The 23,068-nt window shown below is 34.6% G+C and overlaps 1 protein-coding gene across 1 annotated transcript; it reads left to right on the top strand.

Annotated features, from left to right (window-relative positions):
- The first annotated feature begins 3,316 nt into the window (after positions 1–3,316).
- Positions 3,317–20,447, top strand: LOC131166891 (cationic amino acid transporter 9, chloroplastic-like). Its single transcript, XM_058125513.1, has 8 exons — positions 3,317–3,696; positions 12,838–13,247; positions 14,823–14,999; positions 15,130–15,354; positions 15,444–15,620; positions 15,966–16,202; positions 19,881–19,970; positions 20,096–20,447. The coding sequence occupies exons 1-8, from the start codon at positions 3,423–3,425 to the stop codon at positions 20,240–20,242; spliced, it is 1,737 nt and encodes a 578-aa protein (XP_057981496.1). The 5' UTR covers positions 3,317–3,422; the 3' UTR covers positions 20,243–20,447.
- Positions 20,448–23,068: the final 2,621 nt, after the last annotated feature.

Consider the following 23,068-nt stretch of genomic DNA (forward strand, 5'->3'; position numbering starts at 1 on the left):
TTCATGCGTTATCTTTCTCCACATGTGGCGTGATATTGTTGAATTGTGAAGATGCCTTCCTCCATTCGTCAGAGCCCTGGGTGGCTCCTTTTCATGGGAGGATGACAACACCTGACACCGTAGATTTGTTTTATTCGTAAGCTTTTTGAAATTTGAACCCTTACCTTCACGTGAGCTTCTCTTCTCCCGATGATGCTTCTCTTTTTATAATCGAATTATGCTCACCCTGCTTACAACCCCCCTCCCCTCAAAAAGGAAAAAAACATTTTAATGAATTGAGATATTAGTATTTGTTATTAGGAATTACATTGAAATAGTGTTTTACCCTTAGATGTCTAATTAGCTGTCTCTCAATGCATTTCGGAGAGATCTAGCTAACTTTGGATTTGAGTGACATTTCATCTCTAATCACAGTTTATTTGTCGATTCTTCAACTTTAGTTGGTTAAGACTTTGCTTAATTTCATCCAAATTTGATCCTGGTTATGGTTATATCACACAAATTCGGATTCATAAGCAATGATAATTATCTTGTAAGGACTGACTTTCACTATGATTCTGGTGGATTTCCTTAAATAAGATCCATGTTATGGCAGTTATATTGAGAACCAAATCATGGACTATAGATGGCGTAACCAACTCCATGGGCATGGAAGGAATATCAATGTGAGTTTTTGTTTCAATCAAAATTGTTAAAGTTAGCTGAAACAATATTAATGATCAACCGACCACAATTGCCCGAGAGAGGATTGAAAAATAAAAAAATAATAATAAAAAAAAGGAAAAGGATTTTGAACCTTTTGAGGGGAGATTGGTATTTTTTGGATAAACCTTATAGGAGGTTTATGACAATTTTTGGAAGTGACAGTTAAGGTCCCGTTTGGAACTTAGAAAATATTGGAGAAAGGGAAGGAAAATAGCAGGCAATTCACATTTTTATGTCTGGTTGTTAAGGAAAGTAAGAAAAAAAAAAAATATATATATATATATATATATATATATATATCAAATTTATGAGCAAAAATTTAATTTTACACTATCGATATTTAGTTCTTCTTAGTTTTTCGTCATATTAAAACAAACTTTTCTTTTTATTTATTTATTTATAATATTTTATATAGAAAGAAAATATAAGGGAAAATAAGTTTTCTCCTTATTTTCTTTTCCTTTCCTTTCTCCAAATAAAATCTTTGATCTAAACGGGCCCTAACTCATTTTTCAATATATTTTTATTTTATATTAAATTTTATTAAAAATGAAAGTTTGTTTTTATATGATTAAAAATTGAGAAAAATTAAATATTAATAATATGTAAATTCAAAATTTTGTTCATGAATTTGATATATATTTCAATTTCTTTCTTACTTTCCTTGATAACCAAACATGCAAATATGAATTCCTTGATATTTTCCTTTCCTTTCCCTAATATTTTTTGAGTTCCAAATGGGGCTAAAAGAATTTTTAAAACCTCAAAGAAAGTCTCTATTTTTATTTTTATTTTTGTTAAATCTCACGAAAGGTGGGTGTGTTTTCCCCTAAAATATAAATAAGCCCTAATTTATTTATTTTTTCAAAAATTCTCTCACCCAAACAAAATGGGCATTTGATCATTCCTAGTTGGATTCTCACTCCCCAAGGGATTGGTGTGTTTATGCAAATTATTACAACCAACCTTATTGAGTATGTCACACACAATCACATTTAAAAAAAAAAAAAAAAATTCTTAAGCCACGAACTTGAAAAATCTCAATAAAGGGAAAATATAATTTTTTTATATTTGATTATCAAGAAAAATTTTAAAAAAAATTTAAATCAATTAACAACTATATGATTTTAGACACCATTTACATTTTATTTTTCTTAATTTTTAATTACATTAAAATAAATTTTCGTTTTTTTTCTATAATATTTGGTATAGAGGGAAAATATAAGGAAAAATGGAAGGAAAAATAGGTTTCCTTCTTATTTTCCTTTCCTTTCTCGAATCAAAATCTGTGATCCAAATGGACACCTAGAGTTTTTTGAAATTTATATTTAAAAAATTAAATTGTGTTTGGGTTGATAGATTTCACCCTCTATATTTGAATTTGTATTAAAGAAGTATAATACTTGTGTCATTGAGTATAAGTATTATTAATGAGACATTAATAAGTATAATAAGTATTATAACTAATGAGTTTCAAATGTTAGAGCAATTACTGTAATTTTTTATCAAAAATAAAAAATAAAAGAAAATAGAGCAGCGTGAGAAGAAAATAGGGATGCAAGTGCAAAAATTTTGTTCTCACTTGTTTCGATGTTATATTGAAGCACCCGAAAAAGATATGGATAAAAATAATATTATTTGAATTATGTGAATTTAGTATTTAGTACTTAACACTTAATTTTACCAAATGCCCCTAAATGAAAAGTTTATTATTTGATTTTCACTTTAAACAAATTCATATTTTCATTATGTGCTAGAAAAAAAGCGGTAAGAGTCTCAATAGTAGGGGCGAGCATTTGGTTGGTTTGGTGAATTTGGTTAATTAACCAAATTAATAGGAAAATTTCAATTAAAAAATCTCATTAGTCAAACCAACCGAAATTCCATGTTTAACCGAACTCAAAATCAATCGAACAGAATTTTGGTTAATCGATTTAATTTTTTAATATATATATAAATAAATAAAATTTTAGTATATATAATTATTTATTATGAATTTATACTATTTGGTTGATTTGACCGAACCCAAAAATCGAACCAAAAATTGAAATTGAAATTCAATGAAAATAAAAATCAAACTGAATCGAATAAATTTTTAACCGAATCAAACTAACCGAATTTACTCGATTAATTCAATTTTAACTGAATTATACTCACCCTAATCAATAACACTCTTAAGAGTGCCATGCCTTCTCAATTTTAAAATTTTTCTAATTGTTATAAGATTTGATAAAAAAACACATAACTTTTATCAAATTTCAAAAATACTAGGAACCTATTTAGGGTTTTAAAATTTTCATAATTTTAAAAATATCTAACATATTTGTTGCATAAATTGTGACACTAACTAAATAATTTCTCTTGGGGTGCAATTCGTCATTAATTCACATTGATTTTATCAATTAAATTACGAGAATTAATAATATTAATAATAACAATAATAAAGAAAAAAGAAGACAAAAATTGATGGGATAATAATTGATTGGTCCGTTTTGCCAATAGAATGAATGACGTGTGCTACGTTCATGGAGAGGACCAATGGGGGGAAGTGACGTTAGCATCTCTCCAATCATTTGATTATTATTATTATTATTCTTTGGAGTTTGGAGACGTCGATGGCATCGGAACAAAAATCCGCTGCGGTCCCGCTCTCTCCCCGACCGTTGGTATTCTTCACTCTCTCTCTCTCCCCTGATTCATAGCAGAGAGAGAGAGAGATGGGAGCGGAGAAGACGAGCAGCAACTCTACTCGGGTTCCTCCGTCGCCGATGTCGTCTCCTTCTTCTTCTTTTTGGTCTCGTTGGGTTTCTAATTTCTTCACCTCTGCTCTCAGAGTGAAGGCATTGCCTTCCTCTGCTTCCAACGCCCCCTCCGGCGACGCCCTTGACCGCCGACTCGGCCTCCTCGACCTAGTCCTCCTCGGTCTCGGCTCCTCCATCGGCGCCGGTATCTTCGTCGTCACTGGCACCGTCGCTCGCGACGCCGGCCCCGGTCAGTCCTCCTCTTTTCCAATTATAATACTAAATTTTAAAAAATTACACACCCGGGAAAGGGAATTGAAAATTGAAAATTGAAAATTTCATAATTTTCTGTTTTTGTGTAGAATTTGGAGTTATATTTTTGCTTTCATTTTCTTCGCCTTTTTTCCCCAGGGACCAACATAGGGCAAATGTTAATTCTTTTGAATTTAGGTTTTGAGAGAAACTGAAGGTGAAAATCCTATTTTATTCAGATATGACTCTTGTTTAAACGACTAAAGGCGATCTCATTCAAAGGCCATCTTTGATTAATCTCCGAACGGGATACTTCCCTAGATCCTCCATTTCAAACCGTGGGCAAGTTTCATCTCCAAACAGTTCGTGTCCGTAGTGTTAAGTCTCCAAATAAGACCCCCATTGATCTCCCCAAGTCAGAGAAATGGGGCACCAATCACCGTGTGTCCTTGGTCAGGCTTTGTAAACATTAGATGAGACAAACATAGTGAGTTTGGTTAAGTGGACTGCTGCCTTGAGAATTCACAAAAGGAATTAAGAATGGTAACCAATTGTGTTTCTGAAGCTTCCACAAAGAGAATAAAGTAATTTTGTTATATTTTGGGTAATTGTAGTGATGTTGATGCATTAAGAGCTTACAAAAGGAAGGGAGATATATGTGAGAAGAAAGTAGTGTTTTTTGATTTCCTTTCCTTTTTGTGAATTAAACAGTAGAGCATAGCTTCTATTCCATTCCGTCTCTGTACTCCTCTTCCTCTGCCTCTTCCCTCCTGCATTATTTGGTATCAGAGCTAGTGTTATGCTCTTGGCTAGCTTCCTCCATCTTCATACATAGCAGTAAGAAGAGGTAGAGGTTGATGTGGTAATCCTATGATGGGTGCCATAGCAGATTATGAGATTCAAGCATTTCAGAGACAAGTCAAGCAAATTACCATTCGTCTTGAATGTCAAGAACTCATATTGAGCATCGTTCAATCCATGTTTACTTAGCCTCGAGCCTGAGCATGTGAATCCATTTGCCCATTGTTGAGTTCATGAGGAGACATTGGTGAAGGGGTATTTTGATTCAACAGATGTTAGAATCAATCACCTAAAATTACATGGTCATTTGTAGGGCGAGGAATTTCTTGAATGCTTTTGTGTCATTGAGAAATTCTTTAACTATAAAGAAATTCCAAATATTAAACAGATAAAATTGATGGCAACAAAGTTGCGTGGCCATATGCCATGGTGTGGTGGGACAAGGTGCAAAAGATGCATCTCTACAAGGGATAGCTGAAGATGAAATCTATTTTCTAGGTTAAATTTTTTCCTATACACATCTCTCAAAATATTCCTTTAATTTAACAATCTTTGCCAAAAAAACAGATCTGTGATAGACTACACCAAGGAGTTCTACAACTAGCACTCAATGATGTTCAAGAAAGCAAAGAACTTGTGGTCACATATGTCAATGGGCTGGGGTTCCTATTTGAGATGAGGTTGTAGTGTAATGTTTTTTAAGGAGGCTAAACGATGCTTATAATTGGCATTAGAAGTGGAAGTTGCCCATAATTGGCAATGAAGAAGTTGAATTAATAAAATACACATGCTTGATGATTCATAAATATTTTGTAACTCCAAAAGAATAATTTAGAGATGATTTTTTGGTTACATCTCATCCATTTACAAGTGAATAAAAAGTTCAACAGTCAGTTTTTTAGTGGAACCTGCCTCTGATAGGTGATTATCTTGAAGACAAGTTGTTGTTAGTGAACATACACTGCTTGGATAACATAATTGCATTTGAAGCTGTTGAGAAAGTCCTTTCTTTGACTATACTTTTGTGATGGGCTAAGTAGGAAAAAGCAAGAATTTTGGGAATAAGTCAATTATTGAGCGGTGAACTAAACTTTTTCAAGTTTTTAGTAAAATTCATGGACTTGAAGGTGTTTCCATCATGGATTCTAGAAGTCAAGAAACTCTGCTGCTGCAGATTTAATTTCTTTCTTGAAATTGGAGGTAAAAAAATCACCCTCAACTGTATAAGTGACAGTGACAAAAAAATGTCTACTTGTTCATTGTATACTTGAAGAATCTGCGAAAATGCAATTTGGTGCAATGTAATTCCTATTGACACATGGCATGTCTTGCTAGGACATCAGGACATATGGGAGGGAGGTCAAAATATCATTAAGCAAGGAGGAGAAAATATGTTTGAGACTTTTGAGTATAAATTGAGTGGGAAGTTAATCAAGAAGGGGAAAAATAACAAGTCTAGGGCTGACTGAATGGAAAGAAACACAGACGATCCCTTATGCCAAGCCAGTACTTGATAAGTGCTTTTGCCTTTAAACCCATCAATCCGTTGATTCGTTCCAATTCATTGATTTAATCTGGTATAATATCCGAAAAGAGACAAGAGCCGTCGTCTTCGCAAACTTTAATTTCAATTATTTCTTATTTAATATTTATATTTAATTTATTCATTTTATAATATTAACTATATTAAATTTCATAATATATTTAATTTTTTAATTTAAATTAAATAATTGAAATTAAATTTAAAATTATTTTTTTTCACAATAAATAAATAAAAAAAATTATCTTTATCCCTGAGCCTTAAAGGAAAGAATCGATTTCATAAATCGATGGAGTTCCCAAAGTAATTTATTTATCTTATTATAATTATAAATTAAAGATTCATTATCTAATGGATCTTTCCGTTCTAATACTCTATCCGAGAGTTATCAGTATTTATCAAATCTGTTCCTATCTAACGGAACGATCAATTTCTGTTATGGGTTTCCATAGACTTAGAATTGGGTGTTATATTATGTCACGCCCTGAACCGCGAAAGTGGGCCCCAGGGTGTGATATGAGAACCTAACTTGTATTTGTATCATACAAACATCCATGATACCAATAAATATGAGGGTCCAACCCGATAGGGCTTGCGGATACCCTACTCACAATCACTATTCACATGAATAACACAGCGGAACATATTTCAACCTATTACATTCATTCATACCAGAGTACTAAGTCTGTCATATTACAAAACATCAACCCAAGGTATCCAACATAATCCAAAATGACATCCCAGCTACAGTTCGGTTCTCACAACAGTACTTACAAAAATTAACAGAATACTACGCTCCAGAACCCTCTAGAACACTAGGTTCGGCTACCTGAAGGACCTGAAACAGATTTGTATGATTGGGGTGAGACACTTCTCAGTAAGGGAGAATCAGGTTATATCAGTGTGTGGGCACATGAGTGTTATTCCAATAAGAAACAAAGCATTTCGCATTTCCAGTATTTTCACAAACAGTTCCAGTATATTTCACAATCATCGGTATAATCTGGCAAACCGGCATGTCGTTATTGACCCACGGTATTGAACCAGCATTCCACAACCCTCGATATTATTCGGCAAGCCGGCATGTCATTATTGACCCCACGGTATTGAACCGGCTTTTTAGTAACCATAATCCGGCAAACCGGTATGTCATTATTGACCCACGGTATTGAACTGACGTTTTAGTAACCATAATCCGGAAAATCGGCATGTCATTATTGACCCACGGTAATGAACTGGCATTCCACAACCCTCGATATTATCCGGTAAATCGGCATGTCATTATTGATCCCATGGTATTGAACCGGCGTTTTAGTAACCATAATCCGGCAAACCGGCATGTCATTATTGACCCACGGTATTGAACCGATACAAATCTAGTGTTTTTACACTTTTCGGCATAAACCGGTAATTTACGATCATCGGTATTAACCCAGCATGTCTAACGACCCCACGGTGAATTATTGACCCCACAGTAATGAAATCGGCATGTCAGTAACCACCGTTCTTGAAAACAGTTTGGAACTCCAGTTCCTATATACCATTTCAAACACATCACAACTCAATCATCACAAAATATCCTCTCCTGCCACACCTATTTGGATAATTAAACAATAATATGATAATTGATCTGAAAATACAGTTTAACATAGAATAAAGGTACAGTCATCTCTATACTTTAGTTTTATTCAAATAAATAATTTTCCAAAAGAAACGGAAACAATACCCGAAATCCTAATTTTCCTGAAAACCGCACACCCGAAAAACCGGCAATCTCGCCCGGTGAAATTTTCTAAACAAGTAACCAAAACATCCGTATAAACATAACCTTTAGTTCTACCAGATCATATTTTAAAAATAACTGATATAAACAAATCCCCTTACCTATTCCCAAATACCGAAACACGACTCCAAACGGTTCGAAACAGCCACACGAATTCCCAAATCCTAAAACGAAAGATCATATGTCAACATCACCCTATTTAGTACAGATCTACAAGTCACTAGGCTCGTTTCGACCCTTCCTCAACTTTGGGGTAAAAACCCGGAAATCCTCAAATCGAGATTCTATTTCGTAAGACTTGTAGAGATTCACCCATTGATCCGTGTAGTAACGTTGGATTGTTAATTCGGGCAAAAAGCTGCCCGAGATCTTAGAGAGAGAGGGAGAGTGAATTCGCGGTTTAGAGAGAGAGAGAGAGAGAGAGAGAGAGAGAACTAGCATTTTTGACAATTCTGAGTCTAATATTCTAATGTGAAGCATCTCAAGTAAATTATTGTCTTGAGGTAAAGGATCACGAGGCCGGAACAAAGGTTCTAGCCATAGTACACACTTTATTATATGAGCTCAAAGATGAGATGCCAGCTAAATAACCCACACGATTACAGCTTATGCAGGAAATGCAACACCGTATCAACCTTGTTCTGAAGCAAGTCTTCTGAACTCACCACGGTCATTGCCGCATGAGCTTGCTGGAGAATAAAACATTGAAGGAGGTTGCGGAAGACCTATTTTGAAGAAGGAAGATTCATAAGAGCATGGGCACTTGTTCATTATCTGTATTGTTAATTTCAACACGGGACAATAGCTTGCAAATGCATTGACAGTAGGATCACAGTAAGTAAATGTTTCCCATCGTGTGCTGCGCCTAGAATAATTTTTAGATATGGTAGTTTCTCAGCTCGAAGTTTCCCATCCAATTGGCTGTTCAATGTGCCCAATGCTATATTGCTTTAATGAATCAGGTTCTCAACGTTTTATTGAGAAATTTGTTGTCATTTATTTTGATAATATCTTGATTGATGGTCAAAGTGAAGATGACCATTTACATCACTTGAAGAAGATACTAATTGTACTACATGTAAAGAAGTTTAGGGCCCGTTTAGTTGTGGAAAACAATTTCCATTTTTCATTTTAGTTTTCCAAAAAATTACAAAAAAGTTAGCTACTTCTTAATTTTACAATATTTGTATGAAGTAAATGAACAATAATAAAAGTTTTTGAGACCATTTGCTTGTGGAAATATTTCTAGTTTCCATTTCTAATTTTCTACACAATTACGAAAATGCCACCTTGTTTTCCTGTTATTTTAAATTTACATAGAAAAGTTGGAAAACGTCTTTTGATTATTATTATTATTATTTCTAACTCTTACTTTGCATATCGGAGCATAGAGTTCGGATCTTGGATGCTAATTTGTGTAGTTTATGTATTGAATTTCTTCCAAATCCACAAAATTCCAAATTCAAGTGCCAAAATCGATGATTTCACATACTATCTTTTATATGTATTTTTTGAAAAATTGGAAAAAAAAAAGTTGTATTCTTTTAATTATTTTGAAGTCTAAAAATATAAAATAAAAAATTATTTTGCACAACTAAACAAATTCTTTAGTTTGTATTGTTTTACTAAGAATCTTGGAAAAGTAAAAAATAGCTTGAAATTTTTGTAGTTCTTTGGAAAACTGAAAAATAAAAAATGGAAAATGTTTTCCACAACTAAATGGTTCTTAGCTTTTTTACAGATAAGCTTCTCTTTTTGGGACTTCTTGTGGGTACTACAAGATCAATGTATCAATGTGGATGATGAGAAGGCTCATTGCAATCGATGATTTACCCCCTCCAAGAATTGTTGGTGATGTACCAAGCTTCCATGGTTAGCAAATTTCTATTGCAAATTTATTCAAAATTGTAGGTCAATAATACCCCTAATTATTAAATGTTTGAAAAAGGACGAGTTCTGATGGAGGGTATAACAAAAGAAGAGGCTTACAGTTTAAGAACCATTGCACTCTTGTACTATCGAACTTTAAGGTGGTGTTCTAGCTAGAATGTTGTGCCTCAATTGTACGTGTGGTTCTTTCCCAAGGTCATCTAGTAGCTTGCTTGAGTGAGAAGTTGTGTGAAAGCACGAAAAAACATGGTCTTAAAATTTGATAATTTTCCTGAAATTTCGATTGAAATTTCAGATTTTGGGAGGGTTTAAAATGAAAACAACTTCTAATTTCCTTTTGCAAAATGTTGGGTGAAAATTTGACATTTTTTTTCTTGGTTTTAAAACCAAAGAAAAAGAAAGTGAATTTGGGGTTTCTTTTTATTTTTATGTTGTCCCTAAATTGTTCATCATCATTTAATGTTTCCCAAAAGTTCATTTATAATTTTCAAAATTTATTTTAGGTTTCTGGTGTTTTTTTAAATTGAAATCGAAATTTACATCAAAATATATGTATATTGACTCTTGAAATTTCCATCAAAATTGAAATTTTTAGTCCTTACATAGAAGTGATCCGTACATTAGATTCTTGGAGTTCTGTGCAACCTTCAAAGTGTTGGCAAGAGTTCGTACTCTACATATGAGGCTTGGAAATACCTTAATTGTGAGAAAAAAAAATTGACTAGGACGCATGATGCAGTGGTTTAACTTTGCTCTCAAGCAACAAGCACATCAGTTTTGGTCACCGTGCACCTAGAAGAAGTGGGATTTGATCATTTTGAAGGAATTACACGCACAAGATATAGATTTTTAGGATTGGTGCCATAAGTACCAATCAGACCAGCTGTAGAATTGGTGACTTTGCAAAGACAGGCTTTTGTTTTTTGGAAAGCAAGTTGAGCAGCGCTTGGGGGTCATTGGGGAAGAAGCTAACCTCTGAATCACTTTGTGATGGCCCTAGTAGGTGCTTAGGTTTAGATAAGATGGTAGCTTCAGTGGAGGAGTGTCATTTCTGGTCTCAGTTGAAGAGAGATGCACCAAGTACATGCAAAAGTGTGTGGTTTGTTCGATCTCCAAGGGATAGTCCCAAAGTACCAAACTATACATATGGTTGTCTCTCCCATTAGTCCTTGGGAGGATATTTATATGGATTTTGTGTTGGGACATTTGCTGTCTCAACAAGGTGTGGATTCTGTTTTTGAAGTGATTGACAAATATTCAAATATGGCGCACTTTATACCACGTGAAAAGACCTCAAATGTGTGCCATTTAGCCAATTTATTCATTGGATGAGGTAGTCTGACTGCCTGGAATCCCAAAATCTATTACATATGGCTGAAGTTAGACGTTTCTAGGTGATTTTGGAGGACCTATAGTGGTTTTTTTTTTTCCAAGCAAACTAGTATTTTAGCAATTTATTCCATCCCTAGAATGGTGGCCAGATTGAAGTAGCGAATCGGACTCTTGACAACAACACTTGATGCTTTCACTGGCCAAAATTGGGAGATTTGAGCTCTTTGCCCCTCATACAGTCTAGTGTGCCTGCAGCAACTTGGTGAATTGGTCAGCTGATGGAATTTGAGGTCGTTTATTAGAAAAGCCCACGACCTTGGCTCTTGTTCCCAGGTTGGTGAATAGGTCAACCTAAGATCCCAGGTTGCAGTAGTGCAGCAGAGCACATGGCTGAATGTGTCGCGGCATATTTGAGATTGAACATAAGCTTGAAGAGTCCTAAGTACATGGAAGCTACAGATAAGTACTATCACTATTGCAATAAAGTCTTTGAAGAGGGAAAAGTAGAGATTTTATTCCTGAGAAAGGAGCAGTCCCCAATGAGCACTTATAACAACTTGAAGTGGAAAAAGATTGGGCTTTGTAGGATTTTATGGAGGATCAACTTGCCAGAAGATTCGGATATTTCTCCTATGTCAATGTTAATAATAATGTCTTTGAGTATCGTTTTCGTGACATTCCTTTTTATCCAGCCTGTCCAACTAGAGAACAAGTTTTTCGATGGTCTTGAAGTCTTGAAGACTGATGCAGACAGGTCGCAATAGAATTACTGGACCAGCCACTAGAAGCCTTCTTGTAAGAAGTAGCATTTTAGGTCAAACACCAAAGAGTCATAGCAATAGTTTTTCTTCAGGAGGGGTTATGGGACCTACAAGATATACACAAAAGCCCCATCATGTGGCCAGCTTCTTTTATGAGATTGGAGTTCATATTAGCCCCCAATTTGATCATTTCAACAGCTTGACATCAATGTTTTTTGGTTATTTTTAACAGAATTTTATTTTTGAGTGGTTTTTGTTTCCCATAAAGGTGCATAGAATTTTTTTATATTTGAGAGTGAACTTATTTAATAATTTAAGGATTAATTTATTTTGTTTTTCTGGATTTTCTGAGCTTTCGAGAATGGTGCTGAGTATTTTAGGATATTTGGGGTTATAAATGGCCTGGATGCTAACTGTCTTCATAACTCTGATTACTAAATTTCAGTTTTCCTTATCCTTATTTACAAGAACCCTAGAAGCTAGGAATAGGATTAATTGCTCCTGCATTAGTATCTTATTACTCTTTGCTTCCCAGCTCCAGCTACGCCACTATTTAGAATTTTGTTGCACTTTGGGTAGTTGTAGTGATATTAATGTGTTAGGGGCTTATAAAAGGAAAGGAAAATGTGAAGAAAATAGTCTTATGATGTATTTTCCTTTTTATGAATCTAATAGTAGAGCACAACTCCTATTCTTTTCTCCTTCATTTTATTGCATCCTTTTATTTTCTTTAGTTCTCTTCTTCTACCATCTCCCATCTATAGTGAGTTTCGATATTTATATATATTTCTATTCCTCACGTTTCCATGGATTCAAATGGAGGTATAGGTATTATGTTCCTATGGTTAGGTTATAAATACTGGTGCATTTTAAAATATGTTTGAAGTTAGAAGTTGCAAAAGGACTTGAATTTGAAGCTGAAGTTAGAAAACAGTGTTGTTATTTAATTGGGACTTTTAATGTTTGGGTCAAAAATATGTGGTTGTTTCTATTTTTATGTGTTAGTGTTAACTGTGATTTTCTTAAATGCAGGCGTTACAATTAGTTTCATACTTGCGGGACTTTCTTGTGTGCCAAATGCACTTTGTTATGCTGAGCTTGCTTCTCGCTTTCCTGCTGTTGGAGGAGCATATTTATATGCATACACAGCTTTTAATGAGCTCACTGCCTTGCTTGTTTTTGTACAAATGATGTTTGACTACCATATTGCTATGGCTAGTGTAGCCCGAAGTATAGCAAGCTATGTGAATGTTATATTAGAGCTTTTCCCATTTTTCAAGGAAAACATTCCAAGATGGATTGGACATGGCGGTGCAGATTTTTTTGGAGGAATTCTATCTATCAACATATGTGCTCCGATTCTCATAGCACTACTGACAATTATTCTTTGCCGTGGTGTTGGAGAATCTCTTGCTTTGAATTCATTTATGACAGCAATGAAGGTGCTCTTTCTGTTATGTTCTCTCTTAGTGTGGCTTTGGGAAAATATTGTAGTCCAAGAGAAAAATTGAGGTTTCCATGAGATATTAGCACATGTGTTGAGCAGGTTTATGATTATTTATGCCCCATTCCATCAGGCTCACACAAGAGTTACTTACCTTTTATGTAAATAATAAGCATATTTTTGGTGGTTATTTTAACCAAGCCATTAACAGACACATTTAAATTGGGTAACCTTACTCTACATTAATATAGAAAAAGTTCACCATGCTTATCTTTTGGGTTTTGCTCTCCTTTTCAGGAAAGAGCACTGGTACAATTGAAGATGTTTAGAAAAACCAAAAAACCGATAAATGTACTTGACCATATTCGTTTTTGGGTTAAAAAAACTTACAATCCTCTGTTTTTTCCCACTCACCCATATACACACCCATGGAGCCATAAAAGCACAATGTTTTATTGGAACCTACGGATTGAATAGTCTAGAATGTAAAATCAGCAAAGAAATTTCCATGCAAATCCTATTTGCTTTTTTTCCCCTTTTGGGAACAAATTAGTGGCGTGATAGAGTTGTGCAGATAGCAACATTGTATTGTTGCTTGTTGTTCTCCATGTCTTAACCTATTTCTTTTATTGTTTTGGTTAGATCAATCTTCTTTTGATTTTTTTCCCCATTCTTTTTTGATAATAAAAGAAAATGTTTTAAGGCAGTGTCCTCTGGGTCGTTACCAAAATAAAAAATTTGGCCTATTGGAATATAAGTAGGCTTCTTTGCAGACACAGATGCTTATTTTAAAATTCTAAGGGAGAGGAATCTTTCCATTGCCGTGCACAAAAACTGACTCTTTTCTAGGGACACAATTTACCTATCCAACAGATCCTTAGGTGCTTATGTCAATTTCTTTAGGGCTTAAATGTTCATCTTTTAAAACATCCTTGGCAACATGGATATGGTAAAAACTATGTTCATTGGTGGCTCACCATTCTGTGTGGTTTAGTTTAGTCTGCTTGTTCTCATTTTAGTATTTTGAATTCTGAGAGCGTAGTTTCCATTTTTACCTTTTTTTCCCTGTTAGAGATTGATTACTTGGTCTACAATTTGCCAATTTGTATATCAATGTGCACTACTTTTGCATGTTAATGATTACTTTCATTCTTTAGCAAATCCTTCTTTTAACCTTAAGTTTTCAATTTCAATGTTGAAACTTATTTTTCTAGGAGACCAGTTGCTTCTTGTAAAAAGTTTGTTATCCCCTGAATTAGTTATATATTAGGCATTGTGTTTTCAATGCCCTTACTATGCTCCCAAAGTAAGCAGGTTTCTTATGAATGCCTTAAAGATTTTTTCCCCAGTAAGGGAATAATTCTTTTGAGGGAAAAAATGGGAACTTGAATGAATGAGAAGCCCCAACCTAGAAAAGGAAAATGCAAAAAGCAACCTTCAAAATAAGAGCATTAAGTAAATAACCTAATAATATTGCTTCAATCATTATAGAATGATGCAATCTGTTCCTCCATTACAACAAACATTCAGGGTCTAACACTAAAATAAAAAATACATTTTTTATCTGATGCAGGTAATCATTGTTCTTTTCATCATTACTGTTGGTTCTTTTGAGGTTGATGTTTCAAATTGGTCTCCATTTGCTCCAAATGGTTTTAGAGCTATATTGACTGGAACAACTGTGGTATTTTTTGCATATGTTGGATTTGATGCTGTTGCCAATTCAGCTGAAGAATCGAGAAGACCACAGGTGTGTTTTATTATGGCTATATTGTTGCCTTGTTCTAGTTAACACAGTGAATGTAAAGACTTCATTTGTTTAAGTCCTGTAACATTATTGTATTCCTCAATATTTCTCTTTTGAACTTGTTATTTTTCAGCGTGATTTACCTATAGGCATCCTGGGAAGTCTTCTTATTTGCATTGCATTATATGTTGGAGTTTGTTTGGTGGTTACTGGAATGGTACCTTATATGTTGCTTGGGGAAGATGCCCCTTTGGCTGAAGCTTTTACATCCAAAGGCTTGAAATATGTTTCTGTCATGATCAGCATAGGTGCTGTTGCTGGACTGACAACAACTCTTCTCATTGGTCTTTATGTTAAGGTGAAACACCATGGAGTTGTTATGTTATTGACATGCCCTTATCTCATGGTGTTTGGCAATGTAAATAACAAGATGTTTTTCATGAACAGTCTCGGGTATATCTTGGGCTTGGAAGGGATGGTTTACTGCCTTCTATATTGGCTGAAATACACCCAATGCGCCGCACTCCCACTTATTCTCAGGTCTGGGTTGGTATTGTTACTGGTGTCTTGGCCGCGCTATTTAATGTGCACGTGCTCGTTCACATACTGTCAGTTGGCTCATTGGTACGTCCTTGACTAATCCATTATTATGTTGAGATTTTAAAGAATTTATTTGTCTTTGTTATGAGTTGCATCACATAGTATGCATCCTACTGAAATTCCCAAGCAGTTCATACATCAACCAATCGCTCCAATGCCTGTCCCAAGGAAAAATATTAGATGTCCAACTTTCAATAATGTAGCATGAATCTGTCATGGTAGTTATAGTTGCTGCGTTGTCAAATATTGCTGGGGATATGTGCTCATTAGATGCACTTGTGAGTGAGCATTTTGATTACAAATAAAATTGGTTTTTACAAATAAAATTGGTTTACATACATACCTTATGTGAACTTCTGTTTGCTGCAGACAGGCTATTCTGTTGTTTCAGCATGTGTGGTGACCCTTCGCTGGAAGGATACAAGTGTCAGTCAAGTTTCTGCAGGGTGGTTTTCAGCCTGGCGAGAAGGAGTTGCTTGCCTCATCATAATTGCCTGTTGTGGTTTCAGTGCTGGACTATTCTGGCGTATCAATGCTTCATCTTTTTTTCTGCTCGGATCTGTAATTGTAGCCATAATTGCTTCTATTGCTCTTTGTTGCCGCCATGTGAGTATTTTCTAAATCATATATAGAAAAATTTCTCCTTTTTAGTTTTAAATTTTTTTTATTGCAAACTGCATTCACATGGCATTAAATGTTTCAATGGGAAAATTTCGAACGAAAAAGGTTTATGTTGTAAGCGAATGAAGATAAATGCTACAGTTTAAGGTTTTGCTTGTGCTATTTTGAAGACATTGTATAAATACAACAGATTTAACCTTCGTCATCAGTGTTCAGTTGTGTTGGTTGGCATATGGATTGTCCTTGTGATTACAGTTTTGATTGAACATTTTTTCCCCAGCTCATAGCGACTCATAAAGTTGTCATTCTAAAAGATCTACTGCCAAATGCTTGTCTTTCTGTCTTCCTTATCATCTTACGGGATCAAGCCAAATGCTTGAGAGGATGAAAATATTGCATCTGCACATTTTCTCTTGAGTTTTTCTTCCTACTTCCCTCATTGCTATATCATTCTCCTTCTTAGTGTAAGTGACTGTCAACTGATAAAATGGTACATAAACAGCTTCATGAGGTCCCTGCTGAGAAATAAGAACATCAGTAAAATGAGAATGTTTTAGGAGTGAAATGCTATTTGGCCGTTTGGCATGTCCTGTTGATGCTGGTTTTGACAGCTGGGACTACTCCTGATTCTTCATTTACACCTCCCGTAATAAGTTCTTATTCCAAGAATGATTTTTTTTGGCCATTAGGATTTGTATGGAATAACTAGATTTTCTGTTGTTTATGATGTTTATTTTAAACTTTGCAACACCAAGCAGGGAGTTTTGATTTCATCATGGATGTCAGATGGATTATTTGGCTAACTTATGGAGGAGGGTTGCATTAGGTAGCTAACAGCTAGCATAAAAATTTTTCAGATCACTATGATATGAATCCTTGCTGATCGGCGGAAAAGGATTCATATAGCCGACCCTACCTAGTGGGACTTAAGGCTTGGTTTTTTGTTGTTGTTGTATGGAGCATAGTTGGTCGAAAGATTTGAATGTTGACCATTACTTGGGTGTTTTTTCCTGCAAATTGAAGTCAGGAAAGGGGGGGGGGGGTGGTTGTTGGTTAAACGGGAAGGTTGACGGCTATCATCCATCTTATAGCCCAGGTTGGGAAGGAATTTTTTTTTTCGTTTTACTATTATTTAAGGTTATAGTCATCCATTATGATCGAATTTATCCCAAGCATGTCACAAAATTTTTTGAGGCTTGTACAAAGTTATAGTGTATTTTCTTGAAGGGCAAAACTTTAGGATTGTGCCACCCGTTCTTACAAAAAGTTCATGTTGCAAGCAGGTCAGGGCATTTGCAGTAATTTGAGATTGAAGAAGGGATTTTGATCTACAATGAACTTGTAGGAAGAGAGGCAAAAACATATGGGTGGAGGTTGGTTACTGTTGGCTACAATTGGTTTGCCTATATCTCCTACCAAGACTCTAACATGAATATGTTTCGCAGATTTGGGTCTCAAACACCTTTGATGATGTGGTGATGGGGTGATTGGTTGAAAAAATTATGAATTTGGATAACAATGGACTCACTACACCAGCCCCCAATAGAGATGTAGGAAGGTGCCCTATTACATGAGGGATATCCCATGAAATAGGAGTTTGGAATCATAGAAAATCGTTGGAGAAGGGGGAAAAAGAGGGAGTTGATCAAGCTTGGATTAGAAGAGGGAAGAAACAGGCAAAAAGGAGTTGAAAAAGGTCAAAGAAAAAGAAGAGAAAGGGAGAGAAAGTGATAAAGTGGTGCTGGGCTTTGATAAGTGAAATTGGTTGAGGTCGTATCAAAATTGATGAAAACAAATAATTATACTCACCCTTCTCCAAGTAAAAAACTTTAAAGTAATCCCCAATTCTTTGCCCTAATTAAAGTTACCCTAAACCACTCATTTACCTTCCTTTCTAGTACCTATTCCTCTTTTGGGGTGGATTTGAAGTCAACTTACCTTTTATGGGTTAGGCGAATCATCTACGCTTCTTGGAGCCGTTTTGGGCAACAAGTATCTTGGAGTGGATGGTATTTGTGCTTTCTATTGCCCGCCCCAAATGCTTTCAATCTTAGGCAATTTAAACTTTTGCCCAAGGTCACAGCTTAGGTGAGGCTTCTCAGATAAAAGATTTCTTCCTTGCGATCGCTTGCTAGTTAGCCGATAGCGACCCTTTCTTTTTAGTCCCTTATGCGAATGGATGATAAGTGGATCGCCTCGTCCAGGCGGTTGTCTTGTGCCCTCTGCGATGTTTGTCTTGACTTATCTAACCATCACTACACCTCTAGAGGGTATATGAGTAATTCATCCTCCTAACTTCTTTTAACCACGTGAGCCTTTGTCACCATATTCCAAGGGGGTGCACAAAGATTGTACAGACAGAATGCAAGAAGGATATATATATATATATATATGTGTGTGTGTGTGTGTGTGTGTGTGTGTGTGTGTGTATTATAAACTCTTCCTTTCTTACAATTGTAGAATTGTCCCCTGATATGTTCAAAATCAACAGTGACATCTTTAATTTTTGTTTATTTTATTGTTTAGTATGGTGGCAAAAACCAAGGACTAGACTAACAACAACAAACAACAAATTAACCCAGGAGTCCCACTTGGTGGGCTTGCCTGCATGAATTCTTTTCTGTGAGTTTGCGCGAACGTGGGTAGTTTCCTCTGACAAATTTAGTCTATTAAATCCCTATTTGCTATCCAATTCCAAATCATTTTAGGTCTACTCCTACCCCTCCTATTGCCTCTCACAGTAAATAGCTCATTCCTCCTTACTAGTGTATTGTTTGGCCTGCCTTGCAGATGCCAAAATCATTTGAGCTACTCTTCCCTTATCTTTTCTTCTACCGGAGCTATGCCTAATTTACTGAGTTACCGCGAATATTTTCATTCCTTAACTTTTCACTTTATGCCACACATCCACTAGTATATCAATTTGAAGGCACCATTTTGCACTACTTTGACTTCCTAGCTAAAATGAAATGGGTAGTTAGACTTGTTTCCATACTAGTTGAGAAGTCAAGTTAGGGCAAAATCATCCTTCATTTTTTGGCTTTGTACTTGATGGTCAATTTGACGGAGGGGGACATATCTAAAAGGAATCTGTACCTTGAGAGGGCAGTATTAGGTCAGCGCTGTTAAGTGTAGTTTTTGCTGGAAATATATCAGGACGAAATGGCTTTTTTCTGTTTTATGGATTCTAAGCTGATGTGTGGAAGAATCATGTTAAGGTTTGGTATGTGTATACCCACATATTGTTGGCCCAAAACTTAATAGCTTCAACTTTTAGGTTGCTTCTATGTCAAATGGTAATCTAATATTGTCTGTCAGTGCAATCACTCAGACAGTGCACGTCATGTTATGTGAGTGTTTCCATAGTTCATCTTTTTTTATGAAGAGCTATTGTGTAAGTTGCATTGTAGCCTCTCTTTAATCTGCCATTGGCATCTTCTTCTTCTTCTTCTTCATTTAGTGCAATCACTTAGACAATGCACATCGTATTTTGTGAGTGTTCCCATAGTTCATCTTGTTTTATGAAGAGCTATTGAGTAAGTTGCATTAATTTGAATTATCAGATTTCATTTCTTCTCTTTAATCTGCCATTGGCATCTTATTCTTCTTCTTCTTCTTCTTCTTCTTAAATTAAACTCCCTTTCTTTTTAAATTTTACCTCAGGTATATGCAGATCCACCAGGATTTTATTGTCCGGGAGTTCCCATTGTGCCGGCTGTTTGCATCTTCTGTAATATCTTCTTGTTTGCTCAGGTTTGCTAGCTCTATTCCAAGTGCACTTGAAGCAAAAATTAATGCTCAATTCTATGAAGAAACTTATGTCAAATTTGGAATTAAAGACTGTTTGAGGCTAATGACTGACTTGGTTCCTGTTGCAGTTACACTATGAAGCATGGGTGAGATTTATTGTCCTCAACATTATTGCAATTGGCATCTATGCATTTTATGGGCAGTATCATTCGAACTCCCAAATTTCAGATGAGTCAATTTTTTATCATAGGGCACCTGCAGGAGAAGCTCGATAGTTCTCATGGGCAGCTCTCTGTTGTATCAATTGTATCATACACAGGGTGTTTATTTGTCAAATTACTAGGGTAGAGACGCCTATTATTCTATTTCTTATTCAAAAATGAACATCGTTCTGTCTATTTGAAGATCGTTAATAATGGAAATGTGAATATGTTGTGTATGCTTGCATTTATTTATGTATGAAAGTAAAATTCACACCAACTATATGGCAACAAGCTGCAATTGTAGCCTTCGAAGCAACTCTATTTTGTTTTTGTTTTGTTTTTCATTTTCTGTATTAGTTTTGTTTCTACTGGGCTCTAGATATTACAACGATATTGAATCAAAAAAAGAATGGTGGCATTCAAGTTTTCAAAATAATGTCTAGGCAAATATTATTTCTTAAAATGATAATATTAACTAATGCCCTAGATTACCCTATAATGAGATTCAAAATAATTGCGTTTAATTGTTACACGCCTTCTTTTTACATTTTTTTGTTCATTGGTTGATCTTACATGGTGTATTTTAAAGGCATCGAGTAAAATAATATTTCTTAAAATGATTATATTAACTAATGCCTTGTGGGGGTACCCGATAATGAAATTAAAAATAATTACATTTAATTGTCACGTATCTTCTTTTTACATTTTATTCTTCATGTGCTATTATCCATCTTCTCTTGATGGAAATTAGGCTACTAGATGGAATCTGATTTTTTTTTTTTTATAAAAAAAAAATAATTTTATGTGGTAATATCCTCTTAAAACTGAAGAAAAGAAATATTGAGTACTAACCGAGTACCCAATAGATATCGATGATTATCATCAATATATCTAATTGTTTATTTTCAGTTTGAAAAATATTAATTTTGTTACCTTACTTTTCTTGGATGAATGGTATTGATCGGATAATGATGTGGTACCTTTTTAGTATGGAATATTTTTTTTTTACTAAAATTAAGTATTGTTAGAATTTTACGTAGTCTAAGTTATTCTAGGTCTATTTCGTTTCCATCTCCTTGTTATCAACATTAATTAGCTTATGTATTGATATATTATTTACCTTACTCTACGAGTCGTAACCACTATTGTTCTTACATTAATCTACTATGATACTAAGCATTTTTCATGTCTTTATAATGTATGTGTTCATTTATAATTTATCTTTTAGTTAGACCACTCTTATCTTGTACAAATTGTAACAAATTATTTTGAACTTATAACACTTAAATTTTGAGTTTAAGATGAGTTGGTCTTCATTTCAAAGGAAACAAGAGAGCTTGAAGATTGAATACTTCAATTTTTTTAGTTTTTATCAAGTCAATTACCATAAATGTTAAATTCGTGCATTATCATCAATTTTCACTGCAAGAATAATTTATATATTTAAAAAACATTTTTAAAACACCTGATCTTGAAAAAGGTGTTTTGGAGATACTTTGTACAAAGTTCATATGGGTGGTTAATTAGAACTGTAAATGAGTTAAGTTTGAGTTGAATTTTATCATACTGTTCTTTATCAAAAAGAGTTTTTGTGTACTTGTTAAAACTTGTTTATTATCTAAGCAAACGAATTGATGAGTCCTTACTAAGTTAAGCTGTTGAGTTGTCCACGAACGATTTGATTATTTTGGAACGTCTAAGTGTGAGAGACGACAAACTCTTTGGTTCGTTGGGAACTTGGAAAGCATTAGGGAAAGGAAAGAAAATTTTGAATGAATCCACTTTTTGTGTATGGTTGTCAAGGAAAGTAAGAAGGAAAATAAGTTTCCTACATATTTTTTTTTTTTTCCTAATGAAATCCTTGATACAAATGGATCCTAGATCACATTTGGGAGTATAGATTTCTGGTTTTGGATTTAAATTTGGATGAATTTGGACAAATTTAAATACAATTTTATATTGCATCTTATCTAAATTCAATACAAATCCAAATATAAGGTAGAGGCAAACATATGGTTAGGCTTTTAATAGCAAAAAAGTGAAAAAAAAAAATCTTACTAATGCCAAGATCCCACCCCCCCCCCTTTTTTTTTTGCTCCATTGTGAGAGATCTCTTGACCTCTTAAATGAGGCACCATCTGTCCTTTCCAAGAAGATAATTGTCTTGATTAAGTTTGACAGTAATAACATTAGAAATGGAGATAATAGAGGGATGGTTGGGAACTTGAGTTTTAATACAGGGGTATAGGAGGAAGGAGATGAGGAAGAAATAGGTAGACGTTGGTTTTTCACGGCTCTGATCCCATGTGAGAGAATTGATAGGCAGAGTATTTTGAAAATATTTGTATTTCTATATATTGTTTTGTGTAAAATACATAGCAATTTATTCTAATGTAATTACAATTGATTTCCTACTTTTACATTGAACAATTCAAACTCTTACAGCTGCACAATTTTAGTTACTCAGGATCATATCTCCTCATCGTTATCCTCCTGATTTGCTGCTATGATCTCGACACTTTATGTGTGTAGTGACCCAATCCATATGGGTTCCTATAAATAATTTTACAGCGGAAGACCTCAATTACATGACACTTTATGTGTGTAGTGACCCAACTCGTATGGGTTCCTATAAATAATTTTACAGTGGAAGACCTCAAATACATTTATTAGCAGAGTTCTAAATAACCTTGTTACAACATTATCTCCAATATTAAAATTAACATTCTTAAAAATTCTAAAACATTAAAAACATATCTAATTTAATATTTCTCCTAAGTAACTCTTTCTAATCTCACCCACGCTTTCACTGCGCCATTCTGATTTTCGGTATGCTCCTCAAGGTATCTGTAATATATAATAATAATTGGGGTGAGACGACGCTCAGTAAGTAAAGAC

The sequence above is a fragment of the Malania oleifera genome, chromosome 10 (assembly GCF_029873635.1).
Source record: "Malania oleifera isolate guangnan ecotype guangnan chromosome 10, ASM2987363v1, whole genome shotgun sequence".
NCBI lineage: Eukaryota > Viridiplantae > Streptophyta > Magnoliopsida > Santalales > Ximeniaceae > Malania > Malania oleifera.